Source organism: Nicotiana tomentosiformis, chromosome 5 (genome assembly GCF_000390325.3).
Source record: "Nicotiana tomentosiformis chromosome 5, ASM39032v3, whole genome shotgun sequence".
Taxonomy (NCBI): Eukaryota; Viridiplantae; Streptophyta; class Magnoliopsida; order Solanales; family Solanaceae; genus Nicotiana; species Nicotiana tomentosiformis.
This window is the reverse complement of record NC_090816.1, coordinates 47,488,155-47,507,822: the sequence shown is the minus strand read 5'-3', so window position 1 is coordinate 47,507,822 and position 19,668 is coordinate 47,488,155. Positions and strand designations below refer to the sequence as shown.

General features: G+C 41.0%; 1 protein-coding gene across 1 annotated transcript; it reads right to left on the bottom strand.

Annotated features, from left to right (window-relative positions):
• Nucleotides 1-7,738: 7,738 nt before the first annotated feature.
• On the bottom strand, nt 7,739-8,056 carry LOC138892297 (uncharacterized). The gene has a single exon (XM_070176004.1). It carries the CDS (start codon nt 8,054-8,056, stop codon nt 7,739-7,741), a length of 318 nt encoding a protein of 105 aa, XP_070032105.1.
• Nucleotides 8,057-19,668: the final 11,612 nt, after the last annotated feature.

Below are 19,668 nucleotides of genomic sequence, written 5' to 3'. Positions count from 1 at the left end.
GACTCATATCCTATTAGATGCAAAGGAATTGGTACTGATATTACAGGGACATAATTAATCACCTTGATATGTGCAAAACGTATATGAAAATATTGGTCACCTTAGGTACAACCGAGATTATTTACCCGTAAAATAGTACAGTTAAATTTGTAACATGATTTATAGACATGTGAATTAACTTGTTCCAAAAATATGAAATAAACGAGAATGAAATCAAGAATGTAAAAATAACTTAAAGAAATATAAGCATGCTAGTATGATGAGCTTCTCTGGAAGCAGTAGTATGAACAATATTAAGAACAAAAGAAAGCAAGTAATTTATAATTTGAGAGCAGAATATAGACTTTGTATATATTTTTTGTGTCCTACAATGGATACTAATTCTCCTATTTATAGCTATATTTAAGGAGACAAGATCCCCAAATCAAGCTCCTCTTGAATGAGAATAAAATCGTCATTGATGGCTGTATAACGGTTGGCTATAAATGCAGATATTCTCTGTAATGGCTGCTCATTGAATATTATCCGATATCAATTCTTCAAATCTTTGTTATTGGTTATCCTGTCTTCGGAATTCACCCAGCATCGGTTACATGCTTACAATCGGTACCGACTATTTGCTGACTCACATCTTACCTGTCTTCAGCTCCACGTATCACCTCCTCATTCCTATAATATTAGAGCACACAATGAACGTGAGGATGTGTTCCAACGTGATGATTCAACCAGCAAAACCTGCAATGAAGGAGATAAAACAACTCCAGTTCGCGAAAGTCAAAATTCTCGACATGTAAGGAGTCAAACTCCTGATGATGCGGATGATCAATACGTTGTTAAAACGGTCAAAATTTTGAGAGAGCAACAAAGAAAATTATGGATCACCTCTCAAGATAAGATTAGGTGATGACAGAGTTAAAACAGGCATTATCGGGTACTTCTAATAATGCTAATGGAAGAGCTCAGATTCCTCCTAGCGTCCCTGCAAATCAAACAGTTCAAAGAACCGATAACGACGCTCCAAGGAAGGAGTTTGGTTTTAACAAGTCAGGAGGTATTGGTAGTGGATTTGGAACGTCAACAACACAAACGATCCTTTCAAAATAGAGGACATGAGAATCATGAGAGAAATTAATGAACGAATAGACTAGAATGCAAAGAAATTCCATGCTCGGATAGATCAGATCCCAGGAGCGCCGCCGATGTTAAAGGGACAGGGATTCCAAAAAGTATACGCAGTTGCCATTAGACCAAGTACAGCTCCAGAATTGATTCCCAAAAGGTTAAAAATGCCAGATATTTCAAAGTATGATGGAACTTCAAATCCACAGGAAAATGTCACGACCTGCACTATAGCTATAAAGGAAAATGACTTGGCCCAACACGAGATCGAAATTGTTTTGTTAAAGAAGTTTGGCGAAATTCTGATGAAGGGGGCCTTAACTTGGTATTCACTTTTACTTGAGCATTACATTGATTAACTTTAAATGCTTGGAGATTCGTTTATCAAAGCTCATGATAGAGCAAGAAAGGTCCAAGAAAGGAAGGCGGATATATTCAAAATATCCCAAGAAGAATCTAAACTGTTGTGAGAGTTCGTTATTCGGGTTTCAGAAGGAAAGGATGTTGTTACCAGCAGTACCGGATGAGTGGCAGCAGAGGCATTTACAAAGGGTCTCAACCCGTTGAGTTCCGATGCCTCCTGAAAACCAAAGGAAAGCTTGTTAGAATTTCAGGAAACCACATTGGCAGATGTTCACAATCGCTACGAGTCAAAGATCATAATAGAAGATGATCAATTGGGCTCTTTCATGTCTTCCAAAGGACGGAATGGTGATCGGAATCAAGATAAGTTCAAAATTTATTTTGATGCAGATCGGAGGTCCTCTAGGATTCGTTTTCAACCTTACGAGAGGGCCGATGGGCGTGGAAATAAAGGTTTTCAGTAATCGGATAGGTTCGTTTCAGATAGAAGGGCGTATCGTGGCCTAAGTAGTAGATCATTGCAGGAGAAAGAGGCATCGAGGTCCCGAGAGTCAACATATCCCAGGTTATCCGACTAAAACTTCAACATCAGTTTAGTAGAACTAGTGTCAGTTATGAGGAATATTAAAGAAGCTAGGTTCCAGAAAACAATCTTGCCGGATCCTAGCCAGAGGGATCCTAATCTATGGTGTGAGTTCCATGGAACTCACAGCCACAGGATTGGGGAATGCCGACACATTCGTCAAGAGGTAGCAATGTTGTTGAAGAATGCTCACCTCAGAGAGCTCTTAAGAACAGCTATAGGAAAAATCGGGATGTTACAGAACCATCAAGCCGGCTGTAGGGTCACCTCGTATGACGATAAACATGATTTTCGGTGGAGACGAAGTAAATGGAGTGACATTTTCGGCAGCAAAAAAGACAAAGATTTCGGTAACTCGTGGCAAGAGGATACGAGAGGTCACAGAACATGACATCACCTTTAGAAAAGAAGATGCTGATGGACTTCTTCTATCGCACAATGATACTTTGGTAATTTCTCTTAATGTTTTAGATTTCAAAATTAAGCGTATTTTGGTTGATCCGGGAAGTTCATCCAACATCATACAATGGAGAGTTTTAGAGCAAGCGGAGTTAACTGGAAACATAGTTCCAGCAACAAAGCTTTTAGTCGGGTTCAACTTAACAAGTGTTACGACCAGAGAAGAAATTTTATTGCCCACGCATGCCGAAGGAGTAATGAAGACCACCATGTTCGAAGTGGTAGATGGCAACTTGTGTTATAATGTAATCCTTGGAAGACCATGGATACATGAAATGAATGTTGTACCTTCAACGTACCATCAGTTGTTGAAATTCCCCACATCAGAAGGGATCAAGCAGATCATAGGAGCTCAACTGGCTGCAAGGGAGATTAACGTAGTGACCGTTTCCAATAGCAAGGGAAACGAAACGAGCAAATATCAATTACAGGAACCGGTGCCTTCTTCTACAGCAATTGAAGATGATAAAGAAGAGGAGTCAGCAGAATTATATCAGGTACCGAAGTCGTTTCAAGTACCGAAGGAAACGAACGCGACCAAATCAACCGCAAAAAAGTTCGAACAAGTGGCCTTTATTCGAGGAGTTTTTAGAAAGAAAATTTCATTTAGGAACGGGGTTGAGTTCTGAACTCAGGTTAAAAATTATGGATTTTCTAAAATCTAACGTTGATTATTTTGCATGGTCGCTCTCGGATATGATAGATATCCTATTTGAAGTGGTTGTCCAAAAGCTGAGTTTGGATGCTAACTTCCCTCTGGTAAGGTAGAAGAAACGACCGATAGTAGAGGCCAGAAATAGGTTTGTCAAGGTAGAGGTAATGCGGTTACTAAATATAGGTTCGATTCGAGAGGTAAATTATCGTGATTTGTTAGTGAATGTAGTGGTACTGCTTAAAAAATAATAAATATAGAATGTGTATAGATTATAAAGATTTAAATAAAGCATGCCCTAAAGACTCTTTCTCGCTGCCAAACATTGATCAAATGATTAATGCTACGGTCAGCATGAGTTAATACGTTTTTTAGGCTTATTCCGTTATAATCAAATTAGGATGGACCAGGAAGATCAAGAGAAGACTTTGTTTATCACAAATTTGCCACATACTGATATAATGTGATGCCTTTTGGGCTTAAGAATGCCAGAGCCACTTATCAGAGACTTGTTTAAAACGTTAGAAAAAACAGATATGTAAGACAATGGAAGTTATATTGATAACATGTTAGTTAACTCTCTTAATGCAGGAGATCATCTGAAACATCTCTAAGAGACATGATATTCTGAGAAAATACAACATAAACCTCATACTGGAGAAGTGCGCCTTTAGAGTTGGTTCCGGTAAGTTCTTGGGGGTTTCTGGTCTCTCAAAGAGGAATCGAATTAAACCCCAATAAAATCAAATCCATCGAGGATATCACAGATCAGTTAACAAGTGTGAAGGAAGTACAGAGGTTGACCGGCAGATTGGCAGCTCTAAGCAGGTTCATCTCGAGGTCTTCAGAGAAGTGCCATTACTTCTTTTCACTTTTGAAAAAAAAAAGAACAATTTCGTGTGGACTACGGAATGCCAACAGGGACTGAAAGATCTAAAAAGGTACCTGTCTAGCTCTCAGTTGCTGTCAAAATCGACAGAAGGTGACCAATTGTTAATCTATTTAGCGGTCTCAAAGTAGCGGTAAGTGTTGTTTTGATCTGGTAAGAAGAAGGTACGCAATTTATCGTTTGTTATGTTAGTAAAGTGTTATCAGGAGCGAAGACACGGTATCCGCACCTTGAAAAGTTGGCCTTAGCTCTCGTAGTTGCCTATTGTAAGCTTAGCCTTATTTCCAATATCATCCTATAGCCGTTGTGACAACCTTTCCCTTGAGGAATGTCCTTCATAAGCCTGAGTGATCGGGTCATTTGGCTAAATGGGCAGCCAAAATTAGTGAATTCGACATTGAATACAAGCCCAGGACTGCAATCAAGTCACAAGTTTTGGCCAACTTCGCGGCTGACTTTAGTCTGGGATTAATGCCTTTAGATGCTAAAGAAGCAGTGTTGGTATTGGGAACGGCATCAGGTGTTTGGACCTTGTTTATAGATGGAGCTTCCAACGTGAAAGGGTCCGATCTCGGGGTGGTATTAATCACTCCTTTGGGGGAAACCATGAGACAGACCATTAGAACTGTGACACTAACTAACAATGAAGGCGAGTATGAGGCTTTGGTTGCAGGACTTGAACTAGATCGGGACTAGGTTCCGAGGTTATTGAAATAAAGTGCGACTCCCAGCTGGTGGTGAACCAAGTATACGGGATCTTTGACCCCAAGGAGGAGCGCATGCAACAATACTTGAACCATTCAGGGAGTGGTCAATCATCCACATTCCAAGGGATCAAAATGTAAATGCAGACACATTGGACAATTTAGGTTCGTCCATGGAAAATAAAGGATCTGATTCGGGTGCGGTAGTTCAATTGTTGCATTTGGTGTTGGATCTGTACAACTACTGTGAATTTAACTCAACCTAATTAATTTGGGATTGGAGGAACGAGTTTATAGAATATCTAAGGCCTGGCAAATTGCTTGATGTCACGACCCGATTCCCACTATAGGTTGTGATGGCGTCCAACGTCGCTATTAGGCAAGCCAATAGTATACTATCTATTTAGTTGCTCAATTTATTATTTTTGAAATCATGGTTTTTATTTAATAAAGAAATTAAGTATGGAAATTCATGGTGATATACATAAAAAATAAAACATAAAAATGAAACGGTGATAATAATAATAGGAAAAAATCGTAAGCATCTACTAGAACTTTCCAAAATACGGTGTCACAAGTGCGCGAGCAATGTAGTACAATGTACAAACCACTACAACTATGGCCTGAAATGAAATAGACAGAAATGTAAAATACAACAGAAAGGAGAGTCTAGGTGGTGTAGATCGGAGCATGGGGGAAACAACTCACAACTAAGTCTTCGGATAATGTGGATGCGCACCTGAATGAATACCAAATGTACCTGCCTCAGTACCTGCATAATTGGTGCAGAAGTGTAGCATGAGCATGTAAATAAACATGTATCCACTAAGCATCTAGTTTAACCTCGAAGATGTAGTGACGAGTGGTTGACATCGACACTTATTAGTGGTCAATAGATAAAGTGCAAGAATTATAAATAGGCATGAAATATAACAGTAACAATGGAGTAAGAAACATTAAATAATGTGATTCTTTAACAAAATATTAATTTGAAATTTCCAAATATCACAAGCCATTTCAACAAATAAGAACCATCAAGTAAATATCAATTCTCAAGTCATGAAAGAAATATTAGGTATATTCGGACTCCTAGCGATATTACGCACGAGTTATGCCGAGGTCATACGGCCCAATCCATAATAATCATCTACATACACTACCGAGGTCATACGGCCCGATCCATAGATACATCTCAATATATATATTGTCGAGGCGTTCAGCCCGACTCGCAAGAATAGAGGAACTCTTCAGACTACGGGTTATACAATTACAATACCAGGATAGGCACATAAAAAAGCATAATTTTCTATCAACAATCGAATACTCAGCCAAACTCAAAGTAACGAAGCTCGATCTAACATAATCCCTAATCAAATTTAAATTATAAACTTAAGTAATTAAAGTAACAAGTTGGGTTCAAATAATATAAATATTGCATGATAAAGTCCTAAGTCTACCCGGACATAAACATGATTTTAGCTACGTACAACTCAAATAAATAATTTATTCCCAATTCTAGCATCAATTTCATGGCCAAATACTATTTTTACCAAAACCCTAGGTTTTCTTACAAAATCCCGTAATTTTCCATAATTTCTATATTACAATCTACTCATAAATCATGTATTAAGCTCACATTATATATAAATTACTTACCTCAAGATACTAGGTGAAATATCTACTTCCAAGTGCTCCAAAATCAGTCAATAGAAGTGGGAAGTGAAGAAAATGACCTAAGTCTCATTTTTGAAACAAGCTACTGCCCAAGTATCCCTTCTTCGCGATCGTGAGAGGATCCTCTCGTGAAGGAAAAGTTGAAACTGACTAGATTTTCCCCTTCGCGAACGCAACAAGGGCCTCATGATCGCGTAGGCTAACTAGGCCAAACCTTCGCGAACACGAGATCCCCTTCGCGAATGCGAAGGCTACCAGCCTGCCATCCCCCAGCCTCAATTTCTTCTTTGCGAACATGATCTACACTTCGCGAACGCGAAGCTTCACAATACTCTTCCATTGAAAATGCGGCCCAGTCTTCGCGAGCACAGAATCTCCCCCAGACCAAATCCTTCATCATGAACGCGGGAATACCTCCGCATTCGTGAAGAAGGAAACCAACACCACAATTTCTACAATTTTAGACTTAACTCTGGGTGGTCCGAAACATACCCGAGCCACTCGGGACCCTGACCAACTTTACCAAAAAATTCATAAACATAATACGGACCTGCTCGAAACCTCAGAACACATAAAACAACATCGAAACTATGAATCGCACCCTAAAACCAATTTAATCAACATATTAACTTCAAACTTCTTCAACTAGCTCTGAACGCGATGAATCATACATAGATAACTCGGAATGACGCTAAATTTTAGGCACAAGTCACAAATCACCATACGAACCTATTTCTAGGCTCGGAATCCTAAACGGACATCGAAAATACCAAAGTCTACTTGAAATCAATTTTGAAGAACTCTAAAACCTTCAAGGCTCCTACTTTAAACAATATGCACTGAAACGCTCCCAGATCACCCTAACTCAATAAGAACACACGCTCAAGTACATAATCATCATACGAACCTATTGAAACCTTCAAATCCCGATTCCGAGGTCGTTTACTAAAAATGTTGGCTCAAGTCAAACTTGGCCACCTTAGGCCACTATTAAGAAGTTAAGTGTTCCGAATTCAACTCGAATCCTTCCAAAACACAACCAATCATCCCCGTAAGTCATAAAATAGTAAACATACAAGAAGTCTTAAATAGATGAACGGGGATCTAGAAGCAACACGATCAGTCAGGTCATTACATTTTCCACTTCTTAAATAAACGTTTATCCTCGAACGGGTCTAGAATCATACCTGGAGTATTGAATAAGTATGTATATCTGCTCTACATGTCCTCCTCGGTCTCCAAAGTCGCCTCCTCCACTGGTTGACCCCTCAATTGGACCTTTACTACAGAAACTTCTAAGACCTCAATAGGCGGACCTGCCTATCCACAATAGCAACTGGCTCCTCCTCATAACCCAAGCTCTCATCTAGTTGAATTGTACTGTAATCTAACACATGTGACCTGTCCGCATGGTACCTCCGAAGCATAGACACATGGAAAAATGGATGAACTACTGATAGACTGGAAGGAAAATCAAGCTTGTAAGCAACCTTTCCAACTCGCTCCAACACCTCAAATGGATCAATGAACCTCGAACTCAGCTTGCCCTTCTTTCCGAACCTCATGATACCTTTCATCGGCAAGACATTCAAGAGAACTTTCTCGCCAACCATAAATGATAAATTATGCGCTTTCTAATCCGCGTAACTCTTATGTCTAGACTGATATGTACGAAGTCGCTCCTGAATCAAATTTACCTTATCCAAGGCATCCTTTACCAAATCAGTACCGTATAGCCTAGCCTCGTCGGGCTCAAACCAACCTATGGGGGAACGACACCGCCGACCATCCAAGGCCTCAAATGGATCCATCTCGATGCTGGAATGGTAATTGTTATTATAAGCAAACTCGGTCAAATGTAAGAATCGATCCCACTACCCTCTGAAGTCAATCACACATGCTCTAAACATATCCTCCATAATTTGAGTTGTTCGCTCTGACTGCCAGTCGGTCTGCGGATGAAAGGTCGTGCTGAGCTCTACCCGAGTACCCAACTCACTCTGTACTGCTCTCCAGAAATGTGAAGTGAATTGATGGCCTTTATCTGAAATGATGGAAATAGGCACACCATAAAACTGAATAACCTCCTAAATAAAAATATGGGTCAACCTCTCTGAAGAGTACATAGTCACTACCAGAATAAAGTGTTCCGACTTGGTCAGTCTGTCAACAATGACCCAAACAAAATCAAATTAATGTCTGCGGCAACCCAACTATGAAGTCTATAGTGATGCGCTCTCACTTCCACTCCGGTATTACCATCTGCTGAAGTAGGCCACCTAGCATCTAGTGCTCATACTTAACCTGCTTGCAATTTAGACATCTCGCTACATACTCCACTATGTCCTTCTTCATTCACCGCCACCAGTAATGCTGCCTTAGGTCATGATACATCTTTGTAGTACCTGGATGTATAGAGTACCATGAACTTTGTGCGTCCTCTAGAATCGTCTCCCTCAGGCCATCAACATTAGGAACACATCCTGAAGCTGCAGAACACCATCATCACCGATAGTAACCTCTTTGGCACCACCTTGTAGCAATGTCTCTCTAAGGACCAGCAAGTGCAGATCATCGTACTGACGAGCCTTGATCCGCTCAATTAAAGTAGACTGGGCCTCAACACATGCAAGAACTTGACTTGGCTCTGAAATATCCAACCTCACAAGTTGTTATCTAAGGAATGAATATTCAAAGCCATTGGCCTCTCCTCTGCTGAAATGAATGTCAAACTGCCCATATTCTTGGCCTTTCTAGTCAAAGCATTTGCAACCACATTTTCCTTGCCCGGATAATAGAGGATAGTAATATTATAATCCTTCAGTAAATCAAGCCACCTCGCTGCCTCAAATTAAGGTCCCTCTACTTGAACAAATCCTGCAAACTACGGTGATCGGTATAGACCTCACACAATACCGCATAATGATAATACCTCCAGATCTTGAGAGCGTGAACTATCATGGCCAACTCCAAAGCATGCACATGATAATTCTTCTTGTGGGGCTTCAGTTGATGTGAAGCATATGCAATAAATTGCCCCTCCTGCATTAACACACAACCCAAGCCGACGCGTGAAACATCGCAATACACAATATACATCCCTAAAATAGAGGGTAACACTAACACCGGTGTTGTAGTCAATGCGATCTTGAGCTTCTGGAAGCTTACTTCATAATCATCAGACCATCTTAACAGAGCACTCTATTGGGTCAATCTAGTCAAATGAGCTACAATGGACAAGAAACCCTCCAAAAACTGACGATAATAACCTGTTAGCGCCAAGAAACTCCTAATCTCGGTCTTTGTGGTAGGACAAGGCTATCTCTGAAATACCTCGATCTTCTTGGGATCCACCTTAATAACCTCACCTGATACAACATGCTCGAAGAACGCCACAGAATCTACCCAGAACTTGCATTGGGAGAACTTAGCATATAGCTTTTGTTCTCATAGGATCTGAAGCACAATCCTCAAATGCTGCTCATGCTCTTCCATACTACATGAGTAGATGAATATGTCATCAATGAACACAATGCAAAATTAGTCAAGATATGACCTGAACACCCGATACATCAAATCAATAAATGTCGTCTGGGCGTTAATCAAGCCAAAGGACATCACTAGAAACTCATAGTGCCCATATCTAGTTCGGAAAGCCGTTTTTGGAACATTTGGAGCACGAATCCTCAGCTGATGATATTCAGATCTCAAATCAATCTTAGAGAACACCTTAACACCCTGTAACTGATCAAATATGTCATCTATTCATGACAATGGGTACTTATTCTTGATAGTGGCTTTGTTCAGCTGGCGGTAATCAATGCACATCTGTATACTCCCATCCTTCTTCTTCACAAATGATACCGGTGCACCCCAAGGCGACACACTCGGCCTGATGAACCCCTTCTCAAGAAACTTCTCAAGTTATTCCTTCAACTCCTTCGGCACCATGTGGTACGGTGGAATAGAGATAGGATGGGTGCCTAGAGCCAAATCAATACTTAAATCGATATCACGATCCGATGGTGTTCTTGGTAGATCAAAAGGTAATACATCAGAGAACTCCCACACCACGGGAACTAAATCAATCGTGGGAGCCTACACAGTAGTATCCCAAACATAAGCCAAATAGGCCAAACAACCCTTCTTGACCATATGTCGAGCCTTCAAGAAAGAGATAACTCGACTAGAAGTACTGATGGATGAGCCCCTCCACTTTAATCTAGGAAACTCTGGCATCGCCAAGGTAACGGTCTTGGCATGGAAATCAAGAACGACATGGTATGGAGACAACCAATCCATGCCCAGGATGACCTCAAAGTCGTTCATATCAAGCAACAAAAGATCCGCTCTGATCTCATAACCACATAAAGTCACTGCACAAGACTAGTAAACCTGATCCACAATAATAGAATCACCCATTGGCGTGGACACATATACAGGAACACCCGGGAGACATCCAGATAAGGATCAAATAGAGAAGATACATAGGAATAAGTAGATCCTGGATCGAATAGTACCGAAGCATCCTTACTGCAAATAGAAATAATACATGTGATCACGGCGTTTGAGGCTACTGCATCTGGTCTGGTTGGAAAGGCGTAGAACCTAGACGGAGTGCCACCTGGCTAGCCTCCACCTATACGGTGACCCCTGCAAACCTTCCCTCCGCCTCTGGCTGACGGGATAGGCGGTGTGGCAGCTGGTGCGATGATCATGGTCTTATAGCTCTGTTGTACTGCCTTGCCCTGAAGCCTGGGGAAAAACCTTCTCATGTGACCAAACTCCCCGCACTCATAGAAATCCCTCGGTGCGGAAGACTGCTGACCCTAAGTCTGGCCCTGGTGACCGGAATACCCACTAGAGGAACCCTGAATAGCTGGTGGATGGTAGGTATTCTCTGGAGTGACACTAAAGTAGGGACGCACCAGAGCACTCCAAGTAGGCGGTGGTGATGAATACATAGGCATGCTAGACTGGCCCCTCATGAACTGACCTCTTCCCCCAGACGAGGCGCCACTGGATCCACCAGAATACTGAGGCTGCTTCTCCGCTGTCGTATACAATCGGCCCTGGTTGCAGATACCCTCGATCATCTGAGCTATCTCCATAACTTGCTTGTAAAAAGTCCCCATCTCAACCTCTCAGGCCATAGTAACCTGGATACCATAATGCAAGCCCGCAATAAACCTCCGCACTCTCTCTGCATTTGTGGGAAGTATCATAAGTGTGTGGCGAGACAACTCAGAAAATATCGCCTCATAATCGGTCATAGACATTTGACCCTACTGGAGCCGCTCGAACTACCCCATATCTCTTCCCTCTAAGAGGGTAGAATATACCTCTCCAAGAAGAGATGTGTGAAATGGTCCCAAGTCAGAGGAAGTGAACCTGCTGGCCTGCTACAGAGATAAGACCGCCACCACCTACGGGCCTTGCCCTCTAACTGAAATATGGTGAAGTCCACCTCGTTGGACTCCAATACTCATATATTATGCATCATGTCCCTGCAACAATCAATGAAGTCATGTGGGTCCTCATGTCGCTCACCGCCAAAGACAGGAGGATGTAGCCTAGTCCATCTATCCCGCCGCTTCTACTGCTCCACGGTCGTGGCTGGTCCAGGCTCTGGTATAACCGTTGCAACTGGCTGGGCCTCGCCCGTAGGTAGTACACCTGGGGTCTAGTAAATAATAGCAGTGTGCCCTGGAGCTTGAGCGGTATGGGTCTGTGATCCCCCTCTCGCATGAGATGTGGTCGGATCTGCCGGAAATAGCCCGGCCTGAGTCATAGAATCCATGAACCGTAGCATACGGCCTATGACATCCTGAAATCCTGGTGCAGTCATAATATCTATCGGGGCTGGCTCAGCTGCAGGCGCCTCATCCTACTCCTCAATAATAGGATCCTCTACTAGATCCATTAGAGGTACAACATGAGCAACTCTACGATACTCTCATCCTCTAGCAAGAGTTGTGGCCCTCCCTCGGCCTCGTCCTCTGCCTCTAAAGGCTAGGGGAGCGGCCCCTCTACCTCCGGATTCTGCCGTAGCGTGCGTTCTCACCATCTGTGAGAGAATAAGCCAAAGATACTTACCACAACATCAACTGCACGATAGGAGATAAAGAAAGAGAAGTTTCTTCATGCTCTATAGCCTCTCGAAGATAAGTACGAATGTCTCCGCACCGATCTGCAAAGCTCTACTACGCCTGCTCATGACTTATGAGACCTATGTGAACCTAGTACCCGATACCAAGCTATCACAACCTGATTCCCACTATAGGCCGTTATAATGCCCAACGTCTACGTTTGGCAAGCCAACGGTGAACTATCTATTTAATTACTCATTTTATTATTTTTGAAACCTAATTTTTATTTATTAAAGAAATTAAGCATGGAAAGTGAGGGTGATATACAGCAAAAATAAAACATAAAAATGAAATGATGATAATAATAAGCAAAACTGTAAGCATCTACTAGAACTTCCCAAAATCCGGTATCACAAGTGTACGAGTAATCTAGTATAATGTACAAACCACTACAACTACTGTCTGAAATGAAATAGATAGAAATATAAAATACAACAGAAAGGAGACTCTGGGCGGCGCGGAATCAGAGCATGGGGAAAATAGATCACAACTAAGTCTCCGGATAATATGGATGCGCATCCGATCGAATACCAAATGTATCTGCCTCAGTACCTGCACAATTTGTGCAGAAGTATAGCATGAGCACGTAAATCAACGTGTATCTAGTAAGTATCTAGTCTAACCTCAAAAGAAGTAGTGATGAGGGGTCGACATCGACACTTACTAGTGGTCAATAGATAAAGTGCAAGAATTATAAATAGGCATGCAATATAACAGTAACAATGGAGTAAGAAACATTAAATAATGTGATTCTTTAACAAAATATTTATTTGAAATTTCCAAATATCACATGTCATTTCAACAAATAAGAACCATCAAGAAAATATCAATTCTCATGTCATGAAAGAAATATCAGGTATATTCGAACTTCTAGAGATATAACGCACGAGTTATGTCGAGGTCATACGGCCTGATCCATAATAACGGTATACATACACTACCAAGGTCGTACGACCGGATCTATATATGTATCTCAATATATATATTGCCGAGACATTCGGCCCGATCAACAGGAATAGAGGAACTCTTCGGACTATGGGTTATACAATTACAACACCAAGATAGGCACATAAAGAAGCATAATTTTCTATCAACAATCGAATATTCCGCCAAACTCAAAGTAACGAAGCTCGATCTAACATAATCCCTAATCAAATATCAATTATAAACTTAAGTAATTAAACTAACAAATTAGGTTCAATTAATACAAATATATCATGATAAATTCCTAAGTCTTCCCGGACATAAACATGATTTTAGCAACGTACGGACTTTCGTCTCTTCGTGTGTTTTTAGCACCCACAATTATTAACTAATAACAATTTAAGCACCTACGGGGATAATTCCCTCTTACAAGGTTAGGCAAGAGACTTACCTTGTTTTCAAGTCCTCTTTTCGGCCCTCAAAGCACACTAATAGCCTTTAAATAGTGCTGAGCAACCCGAACCTAGTCAAAAAACGTACAAACTAATCAATATATGCTCAAAAGTACATAATTCATCCATTAGAGTAATTACCCAACCCATATTGGAAAGTTCCTAAACATCACCGCTGAGCCCACATGCCCGGATTCAGAAAATCTTCATGGATAAATATTACCCATGATCTTATGAACTCAAATATATAATTTATACACAATTCTAGCATCAATTTCATGGCCTAATCCCATTTTTACCAAAACCCTAGGTTTTCTAACAAAGTCCCATAATTTTCCACAATCTCTATGTTCAAATCTACCCATAAACCATGTATTAAGCTTACATTATGTAGAAATTACTTATCTCAAGATGCTAGGTGAAAAATCTCCCTCCATGGGCTCCAAAATCGGTCAAGAGAAGTGGGAAATGAAGAAAATGGCCTATGTCCCGTTTTTAAAACAAGGTATTGCCCAGGTATCCCTTCTTTGCGATCGCGAAGGCAAAGTTGACACTGCCCAGATTTTCCCCATCGCGAACGCGACAGGGGCCTCGCGATCGCGAAGGCTAACCGGGCCAACCCTTCATGAATACGAGCTCCCCAAGGCTACCAGCCTACCATCCTCCAGCCTCTATTTCTTCTTCGTGGTCCCAACCTACACTTCAAGAACACGAAGCTTCATAGTCCTCTCCCATCGAGAAAGCGGACTAGTCTTCACGAACGTGAAACATAAAATCTCCCCCCAGACTAAATCATTCATCGCGAAAGGGGGAATACTTCCGCGTTTGCGAAGAAGGAAACCAGCACTAGCAATTTCTGCAATTTTGGACTTAACTCTAGGTGTTCGGAAACACACCCGAGCCACCTGGGACCTCGTCCATTTGTACCAACAAGTTTGTAAATATAATGCGGACCTGTTCAAAGTCTCGAAATACATAAAATAACATCGAAACTATGAATCACACCCTAAAACCAATTTAATTAACATATTAACTTCAAACTTCTTCAACTAGCTATGAACGCAATGAATCATACATACACAACTCGGAATGACACTAAATTTTACGCACAAGTCACAAATCACCATACGAACCTATTCCCAGGCTCGGAACCCTAAACGGACATCGATAATACCAAAGTCTACTTCAAACCAATTTTGAGGAACTTTAAAACTTTCAAGGCTCCTACTTTCAACAATAAGTACCGAAACACTGCCAGATCACCCGAAACTGGATCCGAACATATGTCCAAGTCCAAAATCATAATATGAACCTAGTGGAACCTTAAACTCCCGGTTCTGATGTTGTTTACTATAAATGTTGACTCAAGTCAAACTTGGCCACCTTAGGCCACTATTAAGGAACTAAGTATTCCGAATTCAACCCGAACCCTTTCAAAGTCCAACCAATTATCCCGCAAGTCATAAAATAGTAAAAGAACATATGAGAAGTCTTATATACGAGAATGGGGATCTAGAAAACAAAACTACCGGTCATGTCGTTACACCTGAAGACCCAAAAACATCTCGGACACTACGGACCAAGGCAGCTTATTACTGTCTTGTTGACAGAAAATTATACAGGAGGTCATTCCAAGGACCATTGGCTCAGTGTTTAGGGACATCGGAGGCTGACTACGTGATGAGGGAAGTTCATGAAGGAGTATGCGGGAACCATTCCGGTACAGACTCATTGGTTCTCAAGTTAATAAGATCTGGTTACTATTGGCCCTGGATGGAGCAAGACGCAAAGACATTTGAAAAAGTGTGATAAATGTCAACACCATGCACAATTAGTGAATCAAACGGCGGGACCTTTGCATTAGGTGGTGTCACTGTGGCCATTAATGAAATGGGGGATGGACATAGTCGGTCCCTTATAACAAGGACCCAGTAAGGTAGAATTTCCTTTTATTTTAACTGATTATTTTACTAAATAGATTGAAGCATGTGCTTACCAAAATATCATAGAACTAGAAGTAATTGATGTTATATGGGATCATAGCGTTTGCCGGTTTGGAATACCAAAATAAATTGCTTGTGACAATGGGCTACAGTTTATGGGTTCTAAAGTCACAAAGTTTTTGGAAGGATTGAAGATCAAACGAATTACTTCTTCACTATATGATCTGAGTGATAATGGACAGGCGGATTCAACGAATAAGGTAATAATCCAAAAACTTTAAAAGAAGTTAAAAGATGCTAAATGCAAGTGTCCAGATGATCTACCGAGTGTGTTGTGGGCATATCGGACCATGGAAAAGTCAAGCATGGGTGAAACACCTTTCTCACTTGTATACGGTTTAGAGGCTTTGATCCTGATGTAAGTAGGAGAACCGACTCTAAGGTTTTCCTGAGCAAACGACGAGACAAACAATGAAGCATTGCTGGTGAAACTAGATTTGCTTAAAGAGCACTACAATCTGGCATATGTGAGGATGGTGACACAAAAGCAAAGAATGGAAAGATATTATAATCGCAGAGCAAATCTCCGATATTTCAAAGTTGGAGATTTGGTTCTGAGAAAGGCAACTCAAAATATTGGGGAAGCTAATGACAGAAAGCTGAGACCAACATGGGAAGGATCTTACTGATTTTCAGCTATAACCGATAAAGGTTCATATGAATTGAAAAATAAAGAGGGAGTTAAATTGCCAAGCAATTGGAATGTCACTCACTTCAAAAGGTATTATTGTTAAAGATCCTTGTTGGAACTGAAAGTATGTGCTGCATTGTTTTTCCCTTCGTCCAATATTTGTCCCAGTTGGGTTTTTCTAGCAAGGTGTTTAATGAGACAGTAATGTAAAGCATACTACGAAGAAATGGTCATCGAAAAAAATAAGACTTCCAGTGTTTGAGTTCTTATATGTAGCATCCGAACACTTGGGGGGGGGGGACCATTATGTATGAAGACACTAAAAGTGTTATGAAGACCGGGGACTGTTAGAACTGGAGCAATGTCTTATTAGGACCGAGGATTGCATGATCAGCCCCATAGAAATAAGTTATATAAGTTAGCCATATGTATTGGCATCTTTATTTACTTAAGTAAAAGAATATTTATGTAAATTTACTTTTAAATACAGAGGAAATAAATCAAAGTCCTTTTATTTTTATCTTATTTCTTGTCTAGATGATAAGTTAATTTACTTTATCATTTGAAAGTTAGTTTAAACTTTAAATGCTTGTGCCGGAATGAAAAGAAGACGTCCTCTTTAAGAGCCCCATAAACATAAGGGCCCTCTCTTATGAAACCCTCATAGTCCAAAGGTAGATTCCGAAAGTATTTATGCCCGAAGTCAAAAGCTATCGGATGTGAAAAGATTTCCGAAGCTTTCAGAGTTAAATAAAAAAGAATATTTTTTGCACAACACTTAAGCAAAGAATTTCTTTTATTAATTAAAATGCCAAACTCAATAAAGAAGTGTTGGCATAGTTACAAAAGAAAATAAAAATATACACATTAATTCTTGCTGGCAAAACTCGAAGGGAGAGAAAAGTCTTCGTTTTCTTTATTGGGAGGAGGTTGTCCCGCTTCCAGATTAGGGCCTTCATATTTATCTCTATCTTCTTCAGCTTCCACTTCGGTTCCCGAATACTCGGAGTTAGTATTCAAGGAGTCAGAAGCAACGGGCCGAGCTGGGAGGTTCTTGAGAGCGGTTGTATGTAGTTCACAAGCTTTGGCAATGTAGTCATCAATGTTTGAAATACATTCTTTGGCCTCCTCCAAAGTCTTCCTTGTCGTATGATATATGGAATTGGTTTTCTCAAAAAGGATAGAATCTCCATGTTCTTGGAGTTTAGCTCGGAGTTTTCAATCTTGGATTGGATCTTTTCATTTTCAGCTTTCATAATGTTGATTTTGGAATCAAGCTCAACAATGGTGGACGAGTGAAGTTGATTATGCTCCATGACCCTTTTGATCCTTTATTCCATTCTTGCTCTCTTCTCCTAGGCAGCATGGGACTCCTCGATTTTGGAGCGTAAGCTAGCCTCCAAGTCGTTGACTTTCTCCATGAAAGCAGACTCGCTCTCGGCAGTACAGCCATAGTATTATGTAGGTCATCCCACTTAGCCTTTACATCCTTAAGTTCTTCATGCAATTGAGCGGCCTCTTGGCTGTGGGTCATTCTATCTTGCTTGGCTTGCTGCAACCGGGCCTTGAGATCATCCATTTGAGTAATTTTTGCTTCCAGCACTGGGAGGCACTCGACAAGCTGACTCCGTTCAGCCAAACGTTGATCTTGTTCCGAAGTAAGTGTGTTTATCCAAAATTAAACTTTGCAGGCCTTCGGAAGCAAGAAGGTTGGTCGAAGAGGTTAAAGTTAAGGTTATTAATTCAAAATATAATGAAGAGTGATGGGAGATGATTATATTGATACATGTGCCGAACAGTGCATGTTGTTGTTTAACAGACACTTCGCAGAAAGAGAGTCCATTTTTCTCCAATCTTTTTTTGTGGCCAGCGACATCAGATAATTGGGAAGCTCCACTGGCTTAAAAAGTATATGGAACTTATTTGAAATAGTAAATATGACGTTTCATTTTCCATGAGGATCTTGAGTGGGTGTCGAGTAAGTATTTCTTAAATTTTTATGGTCGGGTGACCGTGGGAAAGGAGCATCTTCCGTCTGTTCTGATAGTGCCAGTGGAGAGGTAGCTGCTGGTGCAGAAGGAAAGGTGGTTGTTATTGGCTCAGACATTGGTGGTAGAGTAGGGTCAGGGTTTGAAATCCTTTGACCGGAGGCATCGACAGGAGCCGAAAAACGAGAATCGGCATTTTCAACCAAATCCATTTTCATAAAGAGTCTCTGAACTTCCCCCCAGTGGTGGTGTTCGAAGCTCTCCCGGCTGAGCAACCGGTTGAGCTCATGAAGGTCTTTTTCTTCTCTGAAGGGAAACTGCTTCATCATCAGTTTCTTCGTCATTAAGGATCACTATGGCCGATCTGGTTGGTGTTTCTTTTATTTTCTTATCTTAAGTACCAGCCGAGGAGGTGCGTTTCCTGTTTAGTTTCTTATTTTGGGCTGGGGAATCTGGGAGGAGGCACCTTTACCAGAAGTGAGAGTAGATTCACGTGCTCTCCTCCGGTTAAGGGCATTGTGCAGTACCAGTTTGGCTTCCACCGGGTCATCGAGAGCCTTGATGTTGGGGCAAACAGCGGATCCCTTCGGAAGTCCTGTATGGTACAAAAAGGTAGTTAACTAATTGTTTCTAATTTATGTTGAAAGATTTAAAGAAGGGAGGAAGAATTTTTGTTTACCATGATTTTTGGCTTTCCACCCATATTTGGGGCCATTTGTTTCCACCTTCGGAATTCTGGTGTAGTAATATCCAGAATTTTCTGTACCAATTGGGTCAGATCTTGAACTCGTGGTGGTTCCCAATGAGTAGCTGGAATAAGAAAAATATAAAGTTAGTAATAAAGAAAGGTCTTGTTAAACATGGAAAGAAAAAGATATCCGAAGACTTACGGAAAAGATTCCATGATTCAGGAAAAGCAGATGATATAGTTAGGAGGATGTCCCTGGTAGTAATGATAACAAAGTGTTCCATCTATCCACAGTCGTTGTCGTCATCAACATTGGGGAGAAGGGCATGATGACCGTGTTTGCTATGTTTTAGCACACCCTCACGGAAGTTCTTTGGGGAATAGAGATTC